At 38.2% G+C, this 19,337-nt stretch overlaps 6 protein-coding genes across 6 annotated transcripts; 4 read left to right on the top strand and 2 right to left on the bottom strand.

Moving 5' to 3' along the window:
* Nucleotides 1–214: 214 nt before the first annotated feature.
* SPOG_01015 (uncharacterized protein) lies at nucleotides 215–3,232 on the bottom strand (the record flags this gene model as incomplete). The annotated part of the gene is made up of 1 exon (XM_013169286.1): nucleotides 215–3,232. One exon carries the CDS (start codon nucleotides 3,230–3,232, stop codon nucleotides 215–217), a length of 3,018 nt encoding a protein of 1,005 aa, XP_013024740.1.
* Nucleotides 3,233–3,964: 732 nt separating this feature from the next.
* SPOG_01014 (alpha-1,6-mannosyltransferase Och1) lies at nucleotides 3,965–5,271 on the bottom strand (the record flags this gene model as incomplete). Its single annotated transcript, XM_013169285.1, has 2 exons — nucleotides 3,965–4,011; nucleotides 4,158–5,271. 2 exons carry the CDS (start codon nucleotides 5,269–5,271, stop codon nucleotides 3,965–3,967), a joined length of 1,161 nt encoding a protein of 386 aa, XP_013024739.1.
* On the top strand, nucleotides 4,797–9,927 carry SPOG_01013 (RhoGEF Rgf2). Its single transcript, XM_013169284.1, has 4 exons — nucleotides 4,797–5,705; nucleotides 5,754–8,460; nucleotides 8,507–8,928; nucleotides 8,974–9,927. Exons 2-4 carry the CDS (start codon nucleotides 5,946–5,948, stop codon nucleotides 9,526–9,528), a joined length of 3,492 nt encoding a protein of 1,163 aa, XP_013024738.1. The 5' UTR covers nucleotides 4,797–5,705; nucleotides 5,754–5,945; the 3' UTR covers nucleotides 9,529–9,927.
* A 359-nt stretch (nucleotides 9,928–10,286) lies between these two features.
* On the top strand, nucleotides 10,287–11,834 carry SPOG_01012 (translation initiation factor eIF4A). The gene has a single exon (XM_013169283.1). It carries the CDS (start codon nucleotides 10,344–10,346, stop codon nucleotides 11,520–11,522), a length of 1,179 nt encoding a protein of 392 aa, XP_013024737.1. The 5' UTR covers nucleotides 10,287–10,343; the 3' UTR covers nucleotides 11,523–11,834.
* Nucleotides 11,835–12,232: 398 nt separating this feature from the next.
* SPOG_01011 (ethanol-hypersensitive mutant protein) lies at nucleotides 12,233–14,047 on the top strand. Its single transcript, XM_013169282.1, has 2 exons — nucleotides 12,233–13,361; nucleotides 13,438–14,047. Exons 1-2 carry the CDS (start codon nucleotides 12,449–12,451, stop codon nucleotides 13,728–13,730), a joined length of 1,206 nt encoding a protein of 401 aa, XP_013024736.1. The 5' UTR covers nucleotides 12,233–12,448; the 3' UTR covers nucleotides 13,731–14,047.
* Nucleotides 14,048–14,159: 112 nt separating this feature from the next.
* On the top strand, nucleotides 14,160–19,266 carry SPOG_01010 (STE/STE11 protein kinase). Its single transcript, XM_013169281.1, has 2 exons — nucleotides 14,160–14,379; nucleotides 14,425–19,266. The coding sequence occupies exon 2, from the start codon at nucleotides 14,672–14,674 to the stop codon at nucleotides 19,028–19,030; it is 4,359 nt and encodes a 1,452-aa protein (XP_013024735.1). The 5' UTR covers nucleotides 14,160–14,379; nucleotides 14,425–14,671; the 3' UTR covers nucleotides 19,031–19,266.
* The last annotated feature ends 71 nt before the right edge of the window (nucleotides 19,267–19,337 follow it).

Below are 19,337 nucleotides of genomic sequence, written 5' to 3'. Positions count from 1 at the left end.
GAGACATAGCGAAGTGCAGTGGTAAACAAATGGTTCCGTAAGAAATCTCTTCAAGATGAAGGATAATCGCTCTTGAAAAATAAAGAATATATCTAAATACATGCATGTTATGTTGTTATCGAAAAAAATTAATGACATATATGTTATTTATCTCTAAACGACTGGACGAAAACACTGCCAATGTTTCCATAAAGTAGAGATAGTGTAGTACGTTCTACTCCACCTTTCCTTTACATTTATAGACTTCTAATTCTTCGTGTTGCCTTTGCAGGTGAATAGAAAGTTCATTAGATTTTAATCTTTCTTCAGTTAACAACTTCTCCAAGCTACGAACGTTGCGTAGCTCTTCTAAAAGCTGTTCTTGACACTTTCGAACTAGAATTTCACTGCTGATTTGCTCACCATGTGGAGAGAAGTTATCCAGGATGCGTTCCACTTTGGGAGGAAATTCATCGTCTAAAACTAGGCTTAAATCTCGATACCTTTTGTTTACTTCTTGCAGTTGGTTTTTTGTTTCCGCCAAATCAACTAGGAGGGATCGTTTACTATCGGAAAGTGTTTCGAAGGCTGCTTCCAGTGATTTATATGTCAAACATTCAACTCCCGTATGCATTTCTGTATCAGCATATGGAGTGTTTCCGGTAAGTTTATTAAGGCGATCAACCAAAATCCTCAAAAACTTGTTTTCCCTCAATAATGTCTGATTAATTGCGACAGAACCCCGTCTAAGGTCCTTTGAGGACTGCTCAATTTGAGCTTTTGTTGATTCTTCATACGATGGAGGTGATTTAAGCATCGATTCTAACGAGGACTGTTTGATAGGGGAAGTTCGAGGGGTATCAAAGCTTTTAATCAACTGACTTACTCGACTTTCATGATTTGTGATTTTATTTTCCATTCCTTGTAATGGAGACTCCATGCTTGTAGTTGCATTGTTAGCCAACAAGGCCTTTTCATCAATGAAAGCTTTTAGCGCTAGATCATATTTCTTTACTTCTTTGGATTTTTGAACATACAACTCCCGTAAAGTGCTAACTTTTGCTGACAACATCCGTATGTCTTTAGTCAATTCTTTCTCGTTCAACTGCTTGGTACTCATTATAAAAGGAAGATCACATTGTTTACATAACCTTTTATACATGTTAAATAGTAACTGGAAACATTTCATGCCAGATTTGAGATCTCTGAAAAACTCATTCACATCCGCATTGGTATCCAATTCAAAGCATTGAGCTGAAAAAAGTAAAAATCGTTGAAGGGTGTCTTTTTGCTGGTTAAAATTCTCAATTTCTCTTTGAAACACTGACTGATCCTTGATTTGTTCTTTCATTGCCTCTGATGAATTCATTAGTGTATTATACTTAAAGAGTACTTCCTGATGGTTGGACTGCAACTTTGAAAGCTCAATTTCGAGTTCCTTAGTTTGCTCCTGGAACCTTCCTAACTTCTTCGTACTCTCAGCAATTTCGGAAGTCATTGTTTCCTTCTCTGATTTAATCCAAGCCAATTCGGAGACCAAACGGCTCTTTTCTTTTTTAAATTCAATTTCAGCTTGAGTTTTATTATTCAGATCTCTTAAGACTTTTTCATACTTCTCCTTATGAAGTTCGTAGGTATGTTTCTGGAGTTGCAATTTAGATACTAAATCAGTTTTTTCTCGACACATGCGGTTTAGTTTCTCATTGGTTTCATCCCTTCGTGTTTCATCCCTATTCAATAGCTCATTCAATTTTGAAATTTCAAAGTCGCGCTGTTCAATTTCAGTTTGAAGAAGAATAATTTCATTATGCAAAGACTGGTTCTGAAGATCCAGGTCAGCCTTCTCCTGACTTTCCTTTTGGAAACTTTCATGCAGGAGATCATATCTTTGCTTATTTGCATTTACTTGAAAAATATAGTCAGCTTTTTGCTTGGTCAGTTCTTCCTTTATACCATCAATATCGCGATTTTTTGATTTCAAAGACATATTCGCAGTTGAAAGATCGTCGTTTTTAAGGCTAATATCTTTGTTTAGTTGGGAAATTTGTAAATGAAGTTGTTCTAACTGCATAGCTAAACACGCTTTCGAATCCTTTTCATAGTTAAGTGAGTTCTTTAGCTGTTGCATATCCTTCTCTTGTTGAATTATTGTCTCTCGAAGCTCATTCTCCTCTTTTAAATTGCTTGCTTTCTCGTCTTCTAAACTCCTTACCAAGGCTTCCAGCTCTGTCAATTTCATGCTCTCTATTTCCTTGTCCTTTAATTGCTGATTTGATTCTTCTTTTAGAGTATCGTAGTTTCTCAGAAGAACTTCGGAAGACTGTTGATGTTCTTGGGATTCTTTCGTCAGTTGGTTCACCCTAGCAGTTAGGCCCCAGTTTAAGCTTCTTAAGCTCTCAATCTTTCGCTGAAGAGCCCGCATCTCAAGTTGACGATCCTTTAATCTTTTTTCTTTGGCAGCAAGCGTTTTTTCATTCTGAAGAAGAGATTCTTTAACAACATTCATTTCTTTACTCCTTTGAGAATTTTCGACTTCCAGAGTTAGATATCTTTCCTTCGTGTGAATGATGCTATAGTTGATAGATTTACGAAATTTATCAATTTCTCTGGCGAAAGATGACATAGATTCAAACACCATGGCATCTCTAGAATGGTTCCAGTTACTTAAATGACCGTATTCCAACAAAAGCTGGCTAAGTAAATAAGTTGCAGTAGCCAAATCATTGACGTCCAGCAAGGTAAACGACCGGCGTTTTGGCGATCCTGATTGAAGCTGATCAATTTCAGAATCTCTTGCTGTGCACTGATTGGAGGCCATAAATGTTGATGTATTGTTTTCATATAATTCCTTCAAAGTACCTTGCTTGTTGTGCTGAAGAGTTAAGAGACCCTGTTTCAGATTCTCAACAAAGGCTTTGAATTTTAAATACTTTGGGTCATTCAATACCCAATCATTTCTGAAAAGCCCTTGAATTTCCTCTAGGTTAATCGCACTTCCTGTCTGAAGCCCAATCGGTAATACCAGTTTTGAAAGCTCCGTAAGCTTCGCATCTAACTCAGAAAGAGATTGAATTATATCATCCATTTTCTTAGGAACATTAATATTTCCATGAAATTTTTGAAAAAGAATGTCCGATGGTGCTGACCATCTAGTGTTATAGGAAGGACTCAACCTTACACCAAATTTTGTTTGTTCAATAAAAGGAGAGCCCGTAGAAAAGAGACTAGTTGTTTTATTTTTCTTTTGATCCATTGTCTTTAAGGTTTGATTCGGTTTCGAAAATTGAGAATTTGGTTTAACAGAGCAATTGACCTTGAATAGTCAAGTCATGAATCTCTAAGTAAGATTAATTTCTCGTATTTAAATATCTATCTTTAAAGTTTTCTGGTGATATTATCAGTATTCCTAGAACCGGTACCTTTTACCTCTTCCAAAGATGTTGTGCTTTGGACAGGATGCGCGTGTGTAAACAAAGCATTTATATTGAAAGCAATTCACGGGGTAACAATTTCTCAATTACTTTCTGAAACATCTATAAAGGCAGAATTTACCAAGGTTATATAAAAATTTAATAAATGAAACTAAATGGAACCATACTGGGAGGCATTAAAGGCGTTGTTTGTCCTGGCAAGAATAGTGTTCGATGCAATTCTCCGTATTAATACTGAGGCAAGGACCACCGGAAGAAATGCAACGAATAATATACTCTGGAACCAATTCATTTCTACATACTTTTGGTATATGGATCGCTCAATGCGTACATTTACTTGTTTACTGTTACCTGGGATGGAATTTCTGTTGCTTAGGTGTATTAAACAACATTTTAGGCGTAAACAAACAAACAATTCCCAAGTTCTACAGGAGAATAAGTACAAAAATGGATCTTATAGATTGCTGACGTTGAAAAAGTTCAGTTGAAGAAGAAGGAAAAAAAAAAGGAACCAAAGAAACAGCTACTAGCTCTCATCCAACGAGACTTTACAGTCATTTCTTTTCCGACATACAGTTTAATAAAGATGTAATTAAAAGAACTATTAGTTTCAAAAAATTATAGAGAAAAAACAAAGAGAGAAAAAAGTATCAAGAGCTAGTTTCATTTTATGGATAGATAAGTGAGAAACATCTTTTGAACAATAAACAACAATCATAGCTAAATTGTAGATGCCCCTTTAATTACCTTTCCAAGAGCCACTAAAGTAATGCTTTACATAGGCTGTAGGATCATTTGCGGACTTGGAACCCATATGCCCAACACCAGGGCTGAAAGAAGTAATAGGCAGAATCAATACGTCACCAACAAGCTTTGGAGTTTCTATTCCTGTCACGTTTTCCCATGTAAAGGGACCATATCGCCAATTTAGATAATCAAACACAGAATCCGTCCAGATACCAGGCCCTGTCCAATCCATCACGGCGTCTTTGTCTTCTGAAAGCTGGCCCTTCTCATGAAGAGACCAAGTGCCCATCGTTATTTTATGAACCAACTCCCAAAGCACAGGATGTCCCGGAGTTGCTGCAATGGTCCATTGGCAGAATTGAATTCGACGTGCATAATGATCGTACCAATCTGGACGATCTGGATCAGCTTCAATGCCAACAACTAGACCGATATTCTCCTTTTCAAATTCTCTAGGAATCCATTCGCGGATATGTTTGATGGGAGTTGTATCAATGTCAGTGTATATTCCTCCCTGAGCCAACAATACTAAATAACGAAAGAAATCAGCTTTGAGAACAGGCAAAGGCATCATTTGATAGGCAGAAGAAATTTTGGAAAAGGAAGGATTTCCAAAATTCCTGGTTACAAGACGTTCACACTGTGCATCGTCCAAAACGTAATGAGTGTAACTGGGGTGATTGCTTCGCCAAAAGCGAGTATACTTTAAAACATCTCTTTCAAATGGGTTTTTTGCTGTTTGCCAAATTTTTTGCGGAATCCACACAGATTCATCTTCCCATTTATCGTCATCCGGTGGATCATATACTCTCATCTTCTTTGCTTCTTCAATTTCATCAAACTCATTCATGTTCGATTGCTTTGCAGGATTCCGAATTACGTATTCATCATTATCGTTAATAATTTCTAAAGGACGCTCAAGTTCCGCTTCGCTTTCATGCATTTCTTCCGATGCGCTTTCCGTTCCTGACTTGGAATCTTCTTGAAAGTCTTCTGGCATAGAGAGCTCGGTTAAATCCTTCATGCCTTCAATCCCAACATAGTTGAAGATAAAAATCATGCCAGCGATACTTATGCATGCAAGTAACAAGTTTTTCATTCGAAGCTTTGGCATGTTTGCATACTCTGGTGATCCTTTTTGTTACAAAGTACTAAAAAACAAAAAGAAAGTAAGCAAAAAATAAAATGTAAAAGATCACGACTTACAAATCCCAAGTCCTCTTCGATCTCGAGTAGCCAAATTACCTACAGTATCCAAAAGTCAACGCTATGTACTCAGGCTTCATTCAGCGAAGTAAAGAATAAAAAGTTTTAAACTTATTTAAATCTTTATAGATAATTTTGTTGTTTTTGATGGTCACCTGCTTGTTTGTTGAATTTCAGATCAACACGGAACCAGTCAACGAGGAACCATTACACTAGCGTAAAGTCTACGTGTATACAAATTGTCCTGTCGAAAACACAACACATACGAAAACAATTGTGGTTGGAAAACCTGCAAATTTATCCTTCTTTCCTTTCATAAAGGAGTAAAAGGTAGAACAGGAGGTAAGCTCAGAAAGTCGTTTCAGAAAACATTGTCGTTAACTGGTTCAGAAATTTTGTTTGGTCATCTATGCTTCGAAACCATCATTATTGTATCGTCTTCTAACCGTAATTAATATTTTTTCCCTCTTTTTGATTTTTTGATCCCTCCTTGTGATATAACTTCTCTAGCTCTTTCAGGATTTGACGTGTTCTCTAATTTCTTCCTCTCAACTTTACTATTCCTTACAATATACACAAAAAATGCTAGGTAATGGAGGACATTACAGGACTAGTCTAAAATCTGAAAGTAGCGACTCTCTTCGTCTAACGCCTGCCAAATTTCGAGGATATTCCTCTCTACAGAAGTTTTCTACGAATCATACATCTAGCGCTTCGAGCCGTATGTCGAGTGCGTCTTCTTCTGCAGCATCTTTGACTGATATGGTCCGAAATATCGAACGTCCTGAATCCAGTTCTGGTCCCAACTCAGGAACCCACAGACATGGTTTTTCGAACGGCGATCTTCCTACTAATGAGAGTGCTGCTTATTACCGTAGATCTACCTCGGTAGACGATTTTTGTTCGTCTCAAGTAAAACCTCGCAATGATAGTTCAAGTTGGAAATCAAATGTCACTGAACACTACTATAAGCTTACCACAACCCATCCACCTGACTCTTTAAGTCACAGAAGTTATCCTCATATGCATGGAAGTAGCGGAAGCCTTATAACGCCTGTTGCGGAATATCCTGAGGGCCCTTCTGCTTCCTCGTCAAGACGCCATGGTGGTTCCAAGTCTGCATCTAGTTTGCCTTCTGTTGTTCCTACATCTTCGAATTCTTTGTCAGCTTACCGAGAACAAGTCCATCCTGCTTTTTTGTCCCAGGTGTCAGTGGAGTTCCGAAAGCGTCTCATAGTTGGCGATCGAGTTAAAGATGGTTTACTATACAAGGATGCATTTTTAGGCTGTGAAGCTGTTGATGTTTTACTGCAGATTATTCGGACGAATGATAGAAATTTAGCATTACTTTTAGGACGAGCATTGGATTTTCAAAAACTGTTCCATGACGTTACTTACTCTCATCGTTTGCGTGATTCTCGCAAAGAAGTTTATCAATTTCGAAGAACACTCCCTCCTCCTGAAGCTATGGCGTCGATATCGCCAGTTATCGCTTCCTATGAAAACCATTTTGTCTACCCCGAGAAGAGAACTTCGACATCTGACTCTGTTGATTCCATTGTGTCTGAAAATTCCTATGCCCCATCTACCTCTACCTCTACCCAACTTAATCATGCGCCTTATTTAACTTCCGCGACTCCTTTGATGAAAGATTCAGACTCTGTTGAAGAAGCTGAAACAGAAAAGGACCCGAAAGGGGTATTCACGATCCTTACTGATTGTTACTCTCCAACTTGCAGTAAAAACCGTTTGTGCTATTCTATATCTTGTCCTCGCCGTCTAGAGCAACAAGCTCGTTTGCATATGAAGGTACAGCCTGTTCTCAAAGCCGGTGCTTCTTACTTGGTGGATAAGCAAGAAGAGGAGCATCGTCTTTGGTCAGACAATGTACCTAAGCATATCGTTGAGCAAATAGATAATCGCGAATGGAAGAGACAAGAAATCATCTTTGAAATCATTTATACTGAACGCGACTTCGTTCGTGATATAGAGTATATCCGAGATTTTTGGATTAAACCCCTTTCGACCTCTAACGTAATTCCCGAAAAGTTTCGACAACCATTCATTAGAACGGTTTTCCATAATATAATGCAGGTGCACGCTGTTAATTCGAGACTCTCTAATGCACTTAATAGGGTACAGACTTTACAACCAGTAGTTCATAGCGTTGGTGATATCTTTTTAGACTATGTCCCCAAGTTTGAACCGTTCATTAGATATGGTTCTAATCAGACTGTCGCAAAATTTGAGTTTGAGAGGGAAAAAGGGTCCAATCCCGCATTTGCCAAGTACGTTCATGAAGTTGAAAGACTTCGTGAATCTAGGAAGTTGGAACTTAATGGGTATTTAACAAAGCCAGTTACCAGGCTAGCAAGATATCCACTCTTATTAAATGGGGTTTTAAAGTACACTGAAAAAGGTAACCCTGATTTAGAAAATATCCCGAAAGTCATTGAAATGATACGTGAATTTCTAACCAAGGTTAACTACGAAACCGGTAAAACTGAGAATCGTCTTGCGTTACTCCAATTAAATGAGCAACTTTCATGCAGCGACTTTGAGAAACAACGTCTTGCCTTGCTCGATGACTCTCGTTTGCTTATCTTCAAAGGAACTGTCAGATTAAAAGCTACTGGATATACTAATGGTGATACAGAAAGTGATATTCATATGTTCCTTTTAGACAATTATCTTCTATTGACTAAATTAAAACTCGGTTTAAAACGTGAACAACATAAGTTGCAATTGCGACCATTGCCTTTGGAGTTATTGGTTATTTCTTGCATGGAGGATGTTTCAACTCGCGGTTCCGTCTCTCGTCGTCCATCTTCTACGATATTGACAAATCCGATTCTAATTGCTAAAGGGACTACCTCCTCTCCTTTAAAATCTTATGGCCTACAACTGCAGCTTCTTGGAACTCGTGGTTTTCAAATCTCTTTGTATTTGAGTACTTTAATAGCACGGGACCAATGGAAGCAGCATATTGAGCGCCAACAACAAGCATTGTTTACAAAGCATCTTATATTCGAAACAATCGGTTTATGTAATGAAGCTTATTTCTATAATAACAAAATAACTTCTGCAGTTACTTATGGTAAGTTCTAAATATACTACTGTTAGAAAATTACTAACGAAAGCAGATGCAGGACGAAAATTGGTTTTCGGCTCTTATAGGGGCTTATACGTATCGTCACGAAAAGGGAGCAACGGTGTTTGTTTAGGGCCAAGACTTAAGATTCCATTAACAAACATTACGCAAGTTGATTTGATTGAACAGCATAACTTGTTGCTTATTGTAGCTGATAAAACACTGTATGAGTGTTCCCTTGATTTACTTGATACTGCAGAACAGGTCAGTTTAAAGAGTCTTCGCCGCATTACGGGCCATGTGAGCTTTGTAAAAAGCGGGTTCTGTTTACAAAGAGTGCTTGTATGCGCTGTAAAGTCTACGGTTTTAAGCACCACGCTCCGGATTTTTGAAGCGGATAGTACATCAAAAAATAAGCGGTCTCAGTCTCTGAAAAAGACATTTGGAGGATCTACAACCTTGAAGATATTTACTGTAAGTAAAAAAAAATAAATGCCAGAAGAAACTAACACCTAGCAGGAACTGCAGATGCCAATGGAAGCGCTGTCTATTCACTTTCTGAAGACAAAGCTTTGTGTGGGTAGTACGAAAGGCTTTGACATTGTCAGTCTCGAAAGTGCCGTATTTCAGTCACTTTTAAATCCGGCGGATACCTCATTTCGGTTTTTAGAAAAAAAAGAGAATGTCCGTCCTATTGAAATGTTTCGATTGAAGGGCGAATTTTTACTTTGCTATTCTGAGTTTGCATTCTTTGTAAATACAAACGGCTGGCGTAGTCATCATGGTTGGTTGATTCATTGGGAAGGACAGCCGTTAAGTTTTGCACTTTGCTATCCTTATATTCTAGGATTTGAGCCAGATTTTATTGAAGTTCGACATACTGAAACAACAGAGCTCGTTCAAATTATCAAAGGTCACAACATTAAGCTTCTAACTGATGGCCGAGGCTTAATTAGTGAGGGTGGAGAAATCTTGTATAGTACTGAAGGAAGTTCGTTGATTAATCCGGAAGACAGAGATATTGTTCATTCGTTGGTCCTTCCATCTCATAATGCAGCAGGTCCTGCTTTGTAAAATTTAGCTTATCAAAAAAATCATGAAAGATAGTACGATGTTGTCGTTCCCCATTGCCTTTCATCGACCGTCCTCGTGGCTTTCTTTTGTTGTTTGATCATTCATTTTTATGTTTTTTTATTGTCTTATCGGTTGTATCTTAATATTACAGAATTTGCATTTTATGATTCTTTCTTTTACACGTTTAATGCTTCACAGCATGCCTTTTTTCATTGCATTTTCAAACTTTCCTTTGTTTAACAAAGGCATCCTGCTGTGAAGGTAGAAACACTTTAAAGATTTGTTTTGACTTGGTTACACAGTTTCAATCGGATTTGTAAAAATCGTTTCATTGTTAATAAAGATTATCTACTTATCGAGAGCTGGCAAATTGCTAGTTTTAATAATAAAATACCATGATTCTTTATTTTTAAATAGAAAATCCTACAGTCGTAACTCAGAGATTATTGTTTGTTAAGAATGCATTCACTGTACCTTGCTATCCATAAATTGGAATCCTACACTAATACGTTATTTAAAATATCGTGGCTGGAATTCTTTCCTTAAACAGTTGAGCCCGAAAATAAGACTCGCCACAAGTTTAAAGCCACTTAAGATACGTTTAAAAAAATATTGAAAAATCTAAACATACATGAAAAATACTGTTATTATATTTAATAGATTTCTAAACATGGTATCATGTATTTGTAATCCACACTGGGATGTATATTTGAGGTACAAAGTTTCGCTTTGTGACTGTGTGTCAACTCCATTATTTAATTCGCTGCAAAACTTTTTTAACAAGAACACACCACCAAGTGAAGCAAATTGCTAAGATGGTAGATCAACTGGAGGATTCGGTTATTGACACCAATTACGATGAGGTTATTGATACCTTCGATGACATGAGTTTGAAGCCGGAGCTTCTCCGTGGTATCTATGCCTATGGTTTTGAGCGTCCCTCTGCTATTCAACAAAGGGCCATCATGCCTATTTTGGGTGAGCGCGATGTTCTTGCTCAAGCTCAATCCGGTACTGGTAAGACTGCCACCTTCTCTATCTCTGTCTTGCAAAAGATTGACACAAGCTTGAAGCAATGCCAAGCCCTTATCCTTGCTCCTACTCGTGAGCTTGCTCAACAAATCCAAAAGGTTGTTGTTGCTTTGGGTGATTTGATGAATGTTGAATGCCACGCCTGTATTGGTGGTACTCTTGTTCGTGACGATATGGCTGCTTTGCAAGCTGGTGTCCACGTCGTTGTCGGTACTCCTGGTCGTGTTCACGACATGATTCAACGTCGTGCCCTCCCCACTGACGCTGTTCAAATGTTCGTCCTTGACGAAGCTGATGAAATGTTGTCTCGTGGTTTCAAGGATCAAATCTACGACATCTTCCAACTTTTGCCCCCTAGTGCTCAAGTTGTCTTGCTTTCTGCTACTATGCCTCAAGATGTTTTGGAAGTCACCACCAAATTCATGCGTGACCCTATCCGTATTCTTGTGAAGAAGGATGAACTTACCTTGGAAGGTATTAAACAATTCTACGTCGCAGTTGAGAAGGAAGAGTGGAAGCTCGATACTCTTTGCGACCTTTATGAGACTGTCACAGTTACTCAAGCTGTCATTTTCTGCAACACTCGTAGAAAGGTTGACTGGCTTACTGAGCAACTCACTGAGCGTGACTTCACTGTCTCTTCCATGCACGGTGATATGGACCAAGCTCAACGTGATACTTTGATGCACGAGTTCCGTACTGGATCTTCTCGTATCCTCATTACCACTGACTTGCTTGCTCGTGGTATTGATGTCCAACAAGTCTCTTTGGTCATTAACTATGATCTCCCTGCTAACCGCGAAAACTACATTCACCGTATTGGTCGTGGTGGTCGTTTCGGACGTAAGGGTGTTTCTATTAACTTTGTTACCAACGAAGATGTTCGTATGATGCGTGAAATTGAGCAATTCTACAACACCCACATTGAAGAGATGCCCATGAACATTGCTGATTTGATTTAAAAGTGTTTTAAAAGTTTCCGTGCACTAGACGCCATCGATTTTCTTTGTCTGCTTCCTATTCTTACGATTCGATAGGTTGGAAACACCATTTATTAATTTATCTCTTTTTCTTTGCCTTACGTTCTTAATACTTCTTTTATATGTGTGCGCTTGGGAGATCTCGGTATTGATCCCCAAGGATGAGTTGTAGTGTCTTTGCTTAGAAGAATGTTTGGTTTTTCTAGCGCACTGTTGTCTGCTTATGTTTGCACAATAAAAGGCTGGATTGGTTGATTATAAATTTTTTTTGTTTTAGATCTGCGCAGATTGTACTGTAGGATGGTTTTGTAGAATATGTTTAAAGAAAACTGTATATCGTTTCAAGCAGAGGGAGAAAGGAGGGGCTTGGTAAAATTCCAAGATATAAATAGTAATTTAGCTGGTAGTTTGACGGCGTAAGAAGAGCGAAAATTTTCTTTTTAAAAAATGAGCTATTCAAATGTATTCACTTCTCGCTCTTGGTGATGACTGACTGTAGTAACTTAATAAGCATGCACCAGACAAGAAAACTTTGATAGAGCAAACAATGTAAGGTTCTGTGTATTGGGAATAGGTATTCAATTGCTTTCTTTGGTCTTTTTTCTCTTCTGCCTTTGTCTTTCATACTGTAGTTTTTTAAATATTGATTTAAATTTGCAGAGAGGCAGTGAGCATTCTAAAAGTGGTTAGTGATGTCTCGATAGAGTACTCAATCCATGTGGCATCGACCTGAAAACACGAGCGCGTTTGTTTACAAACAACGAAAAGGCACGGGTTGCTGACGATTTTTAGTTTTTTGTCTTATTTTGGTATTTTGTTATTACAGAAAGGTTTTGGCTGCAAGTTTTATGAGAAACGAGTCGCGAGTTTTAGAAGCACGCATAAAAAAAGTGATTGTTTAGACGCGAATGTTGAGCAAGTCCAAAACGATTTCTGAAAAGAACCGTAAACATGAAGGTCTGTCAGAGGAAGCACAACCTAAAACGAGAAAAAGTTATGGTATAGAGATGAACCGTAGAATGCCTCCGCAAAGACATGCAAGAACACGTACGGACCTTGCAGGCATGCGGAAGGATATGGAAGGAGAGTGTTCTGAGAGAAAACCTAGCCGACGCTGGCCGTCAACATTTGAGTCGATTCGAGATGTCTCTAGACAGGTTTCTAGGAGAATAGTTTCCTCACTAAAGTCCCCATCAAGTATATTTGCTACTGAGAAGGATGGTTCAGTCGAAAAGACAACTGTTAATGAAGCTAAAGAGTGCAAAAAACTCGATGATAGAACGGAGAAATCCGGTGCTCGTCATCGGAGGTTCGATTCTCTTTCAATGAAGGCTTACCAATGGAAATCGAAAGCCAAATCGAAAGGTTCCATAGCAGCTACTTCTGAAACTTCTACAGTACATACACCAATCGTCTCTGAATCATTATCTGCCTCAAAGAATACTCGCTCTTCTCCTATTATACCATGCGAATCCGCTCCAAAGATGTCTGAAGACATGAAGGACAGCGTCAAGGATAAGGGCAAGTTCGAAGATGAATTCCAACTTGCAAAACTCAACATACCTTTTAGAAAAGAGGAAGATTCACCAACCGATACTGACTGGGAACAGCTCTCCCTTTCGGGGGATACATTGAACGGTAACACTGAAAATAAAAGTCCAGATTTACTCCGATTTGCAGATTCTTCGACAAACGACTGGGATGAGGATTTCCAAGTTGATTCTAGCTTCGCCTTAAATATACCTGAGAGCGTCAATAAAACAGGTGTGGCAGTACAAGAACAGTTATCAAGCATCAAAAATTTCAAACAAGATATGCAAGGTATAATGGATTTCAGGTTACGAGCCAATATTAATATTCTATTTTGAAAAGAATTTTTCAGCTAACGACTTTCTAGACCTAGAACTCTTGTTTCAGACCGCAAAGAGTCATCCTAGATTTTCTTCCATGGATCCATCGCTTTTACAAGATACAGAAGCCATCATTACCCTAGCGGATCCTTTACAGTCTCATCACGACTCGGACATTTCGCTTTCTGCCGACAAGACAACTCAAACGTTATTTTCCAAACTGAATATCCCCATAGAAAATGCATGCTCCATTGAGCTTGATGCTTCTATTTTGCCGAAACTGATTCAGCATGTGAGATATTTGCAGTCTCAATTTCAGTCTCTTTTAATGCATTCTTAGGTCTTGACGCCCTTTCCTCCTTTGGTAAATACGTTGTTCCCTACATTATCTATGCTAAAAAGTGGTACTTGCCTGTATTTCCTTTCCAAACTCTTATTTTCCTTAATGATTTCTAAGGTCGTGAAATTGCATTTCCTGACTTTCCTTCTTTGACGAAACCTCTAACGTATCCTTTTTATTCTATGTATAACCTTACCTCTTTTAGGGATAAAATGGATTTTTTTCTTGGTTTCTTGTATAGTACTTATTGTAATATGTCAATCAATAAACACTCGTTTGAACATCTGAATAAATTCATTTTCTCTTTTGTTCAAGACAAATAACTATTATAATAGACAATCTATTTCATAATGTATTGTATAATTCATTGCTAGACATAGTCTGCATTATAAAACCTGAGCAACTCCATTCCTTAGTTGCCGTTTAGCACTTCCTTTCAGCACATATTTCGTTGAATCTGAAGGGTTTGTTCAGGAAGCCGGTTACCACCATTTTTTTAAGACAAATAGACTTTATTTCTTAATTATTATTAATTCTTTGTCTTAATTCTGTTTAATCTCGAGACAATTCTTGTTATAAGTATAAATTCGGTTCAGCTTGAAAATCTTCATTTCACTACTGATTATATTTGAATGGCGACAATTTTTTTGTAAGAAACATAACACGAGTGTTTATCTAAGATATTAATTAATAGTCATCGAATTGCATTCATTGTCCTTACCCTTGACATACATTGACTGTCTCTTAACAAGGCTTATATTGATCTAGCCTTCCGATAATTTTAGAAAGTAAAGAATTTGGAACTTTATATAATCTTCTCTTTAATCGTCTTGCTAGTCTGTCCTCCTTTAATAAGTGTATTTTACGACCAATTATCAGACCGCGTTGAACTATTTTTTGCCCTATTTATTTGACAAGCTTCGAATATTTTCAACCTGAACATGCAGAATGCACGTCAATTACAGGCGAACACATTAAGTTCTCGTAGAAGCTCCTTTGCTCATCCCGTTCCTAAAGCTACAGACCATTCAGATGGATCCTTTGAGAAAAGCCATCGTCGATCGCTGACTTATCTTTCAGAGTTCTCTGCGTCTGTATTTGGTGCACAAGCAAGGAGAAAACCTGGAAGTCGTCGCTCTTCTACCCAAGCAGCTACCGATGCTCAATCCGAAGACGCTTTCAAAGCACCACGGCGACCTCGTACAAGTCGCCGATCTTCACAACTTCCTGATACTTGTAATGGCTTACCTATCACACCAAATGAAAGCAGATTTGATCATGCTAATAGCTATTTCTCAAATTCATATCTAGGCGAATATCAGCAGCATCCAGAAACTCATAATTCGCTTCAAAAAACCACTTCTGCTGATCATGTTAACATAGATGATATTGACCGTACAAGTGCATATGCTATTAGTCCAGGTGACACTACTACAGCTGAACCTCCTCAGCTTAATACGCCTATTCACTTAAGCCGTCCCCCGTTGCAATCTAGGTATAGTTCTAACAAAGCTTTCTTTCAGGCAAGAGGCCTTTGTACAGACGAAACTTTGGTCACTCCTCCTGGATCGGCCTCATCTACTACTGCTGAAAACGCAGATCTAAATCCATTCGATAATCTTAAAGTTAATGGCTATTCTTCGCATCCTTTAGTTAAAGAACCATCGCTATTGTCACCGCAACCGAAGGATAGTTCTCTTGGTCCTTTTACTCCGGACATTGATACACAAATTGCCCAGCATCATGAGCCCAGAAGACGTGAAGATAGCTTTCGCAGTCATCGTGACAGCATTAGTTTTTACTTTTCAAATAGTGAGGATCCTTTTGATGGAGAGGATTCCGATCTGGAATCCGAAACTTTAACGCATAATTGGGGGCAATCTGTCCTCTCTTTTCCATCCTTCATCGATAATGATTTGATGACTAATCCTAAGAACAAAGAACGCTTTGAATGGCAATATATGCTGAATTCTGTTCTCACGAGTGATATTGTGAAAATTGAAAAACTTCGTCTTCGAAAAATAGCCTCTTCACGAAAGGATGATGATAGCAATTATTCTGAGCAGTTATGGTTAGAAATATGGTGTTGGTTAACACACCGCTCTATTGATCACCAAAAAGAAAACTTAAAATACATGCGTGGGGGTATGATAGATTTACTATTAGCAATACTGAATTTTCGTTGGGAAGAGGATCACCAAGATACACCGATAGAGGCTGTTGATCGATTACTGAACAAACTAGAGAAATATGAAAGGCTGTATCCGTCACGGAGGGCTATACTTGCAGATCATAGTCTTTATGCTTCTGAGTCATTTCAGCGTAAACTAGATGTCCTTACTGCTTACTCTAATAGTATACATGCATTGCTATTACAAACCAACATTTTACGGAATTGGGTTGGAAATGATGATCTGGATATAACCCGAAAAAAAACTCACTTATCGAACAATTCAGCACAAATCTCAGACGGTCCTTTTGTGGAACGCTTGTGCCGTGAATGCGGATTGATTCGTTCATTTGAGATTAAGATCATGGTTAACTTGAACAATAACCTTACAAAGGTTTGTAATACCTTGATAACTTACCGTGAAGAGTTAAACCAATGCAATCTGCCTCGTTATGTGGATGAGTATTTGCGTTTGGTATCGTTTCCATCAAAGCTAATAAAAGAAATTCTATGTTTACGCATGTCGTATGCTGAGAGTATACTAAACGTGTCGCCGTTTACTATAGACTCTCTTCTTTATGACCTTCGCAGCGCAATGAGCTTAGCTGTTGACATTATGCAACAACATGCTGTTCTTGTTGATCAAATATGCAATGATCAATTGACTTCAGATAAAAGTCAGGCTTTAAATGATGTTCTGGTGTCATCGCTCAAAGTATATTTCGACCTTTTAAAACGAAAAGTAAACAGAGGGTGTGCTTTACATTGCTTTAAAGAAACAGAAGTTTTGGAAGACGAATGGGACTTTTTATCGAGCATATGTCCTTTTATTCAAAATGGATATCAACTAATGACGAAGAATCTGACCAGTTTTGTGAGTGATATACTAGTTAATATTAATCAGTACTTGAATGATCAACTAGAAGAAACAAGTTTAACAGACCCCGGAATGATTACTTCCTTTTACATACGAACGCTTGATTCTGTCAGGATACGCTTCAGAAAGTTAATGAATTATGCTCGAACCCTAAAGTCTTGTATGGAAAATTCAAGTGAGTATGTTATACGTGACGATGCATTGCCAATCTTGATTCAACGGCTCTGTGAATCAAATCACGTTCTGACTTATACTGCAAGTATTGAACATGAAGGTGCATATGTCATCGTTCCTGGGCAGCTTGAGAACACTCCGAACGTGTTACGAGATGTTCTGTCTATGACCTTTAATCAGAATCGCTTCCAATACGAGGGGATGATTCCATATGTGATTGTACTCTCCCCCAATACTTCCATCTATTGGACGGGACGTGTGATGGATTTGGATGTTCCCGAAGTTTCCATATCTATGGCTCCTAATCGTGTAAGGTTGGTTACTGCGGTTACTGGAGAGCAGCTGGTTGTGGCTCAGGAGTTATTCAGTGAGTTGGTTGGTGATACCATCAGTTTAGAAAACCCTTCTAAAGCGAATTCTTCCCTTGTCAATAAAGAAATGACGAGGACAAAAAAACACGCTCTTAAGTTAGCATTATCCTTACTTGATGCTATTCAATTAATCCGCACTCGTTATCACGGCCGTAACTGTCAAAATTTGATTCATTATTCTTTTTCATATGCTATCGAATTTGCACAACGTTTAATGAGACTTTCTATTTTAGACCCGTCAAGTATGGGACCAATAAGAAGAAGGATGATTATGCTAGCTATTAGTTGGGTGGGTTTTATTTATGATGATTGCTCCCCGACTGACCGAAATACTTTCCGATGGACTGTAACAGCGTTGGAGTTTGCAATGATTATGACCTACGGGTCAAATATATTAATGATTGACAGAAAGGCATTTGAAGAATTAAGAGACAAGGTCGGAAAGTGTATGGCTCTCTTGCTTTTACACTTTGATGTAATGGGTTCCATCAATAATGTGGAGAATCCGGGAGTAGAGATTCCTTTCCGTTTAATCAGGCATAATCCGAGACAAATAAGGTTTAAGGATGAAGAGGGTAGTAGCTTTATGAAAGAAGAGGTTATGCAACATATCGCCGAACTTGAAGCTCGTCGCAGGGAGCTTTTAACTCGTTCACAGTTAATTGGGCGTGTTTTAGATGATACCAGTGAGGAAAATAGATTACTAAAGGAACTTGCTTCTGCAAAATCAAATATAACAATTCGATGGCAACAAGGCGATGTTATCGGTACTGGTTCTTTTGGTACTGTTTATCGAGCTGTGAACTTAGACACTGGCGATTTAATGGCAGTAAAGACAGTTGCTCTTCATAAGCCACGGATTTCAAGATCATTAATTAAAAGGATTAAAGGTGAAATGATTGTTTTGGAATTACTTGATCATCCCAACATTGTATGTTACTATGGTATAGAGGTTCATCGTGAGAAGATTAATATATTTATGGAGCTATACCAAGGGTCAACCCTTGCTGAGTTTTTACGTTATGGAAGAATAGAGGACGAACTGGTTATTCAAGTTTATGCCTTGCAATTACTGGAAGGATTAACTTATATACACTCATGTGGTGTTTCTCACCGAGATGTCAAACCCGAAAATATTCTGTTTGACCACAATGGTGTCATGAAATTTACTGATTTCGGATCAGCAAAGATATCAGTGCCTACCGCATCGAGAATTTATGAGCAATTGACTCTACAAGAAAAAGAAGAATATGAAAAAGAGTTTCCTGAGAATCCTGTAGCATCAAATTTTCACCGAGATAATGCTATTACTGGTAGTCCTATGTATATGGCACCTGAACTACTGCTTGGTACGGATACGGATAAAGTAGGTGCGATGGACATATGGTCGTTAGGTTGTGTCATTGTGGAAATGGCTACTGGTTCGCCTCCTTGGCCAAAAGTTGATAATCGCTTTTCGCTCATGTTTCATATTGCGACTTTAAATCCTCCCATTATACCTCAAGATGATCAGCTATCTCCTATGGGCCAAAATTTTCTCAAGCGATGCTTCGTTACAGATCCAGAACAGCGGGCTACGGCTACGGACTTGTTGATGGATCCCTGGGTTTATGCACTCAGAGTGGGTACAGAATTTGATCTAGTAAATAATACCACCAAGTCGAACCAGGAGACGTACTCCAATAGTGCAACGCCGATAGAGCTATGAAAACAGCAGAGAAAGAAAACAGTTCTCCGATTTTCATTTAATTCTATGACTACACCGAACAACGCTCCGCTAATTTAATGTTATGTACGCTAATTTTTGAATACCTCCAGTTATGTTTTTTGGTTCAATTTATTTGAGCTTTTTTTTGGTTAATAAATGTTTCTATACACAATAGAATATTCATGAACTAAATGCTAACATATGTTGAATATTATTTATTATTTCTCTTAGTTAAAAAGTTTTGAAGTGATGGCTTCAACGTTAGTAACTTGAGAACAGTAAGTACTTTACACGCTTTAAAACCTAA

The sequence above is a fragment of the Schizosaccharomyces cryophilus genome (genome assembly GCF_000004155.1).
Source record: "Schizosaccharomyces cryophilus OY26 unplaced genomic scaffold supercont4.6, whole genome shotgun sequence".
NCBI classification, from domain to species: Eukaryota; Fungi; Ascomycota; class Schizosaccharomycetes; order Schizosaccharomycetales; family Schizosaccharomycetaceae; genus Schizosaccharomyces; species Schizosaccharomyces cryophilus.
This window is presented reverse-complemented; position numbering and strand designations above follow the sequence as displayed.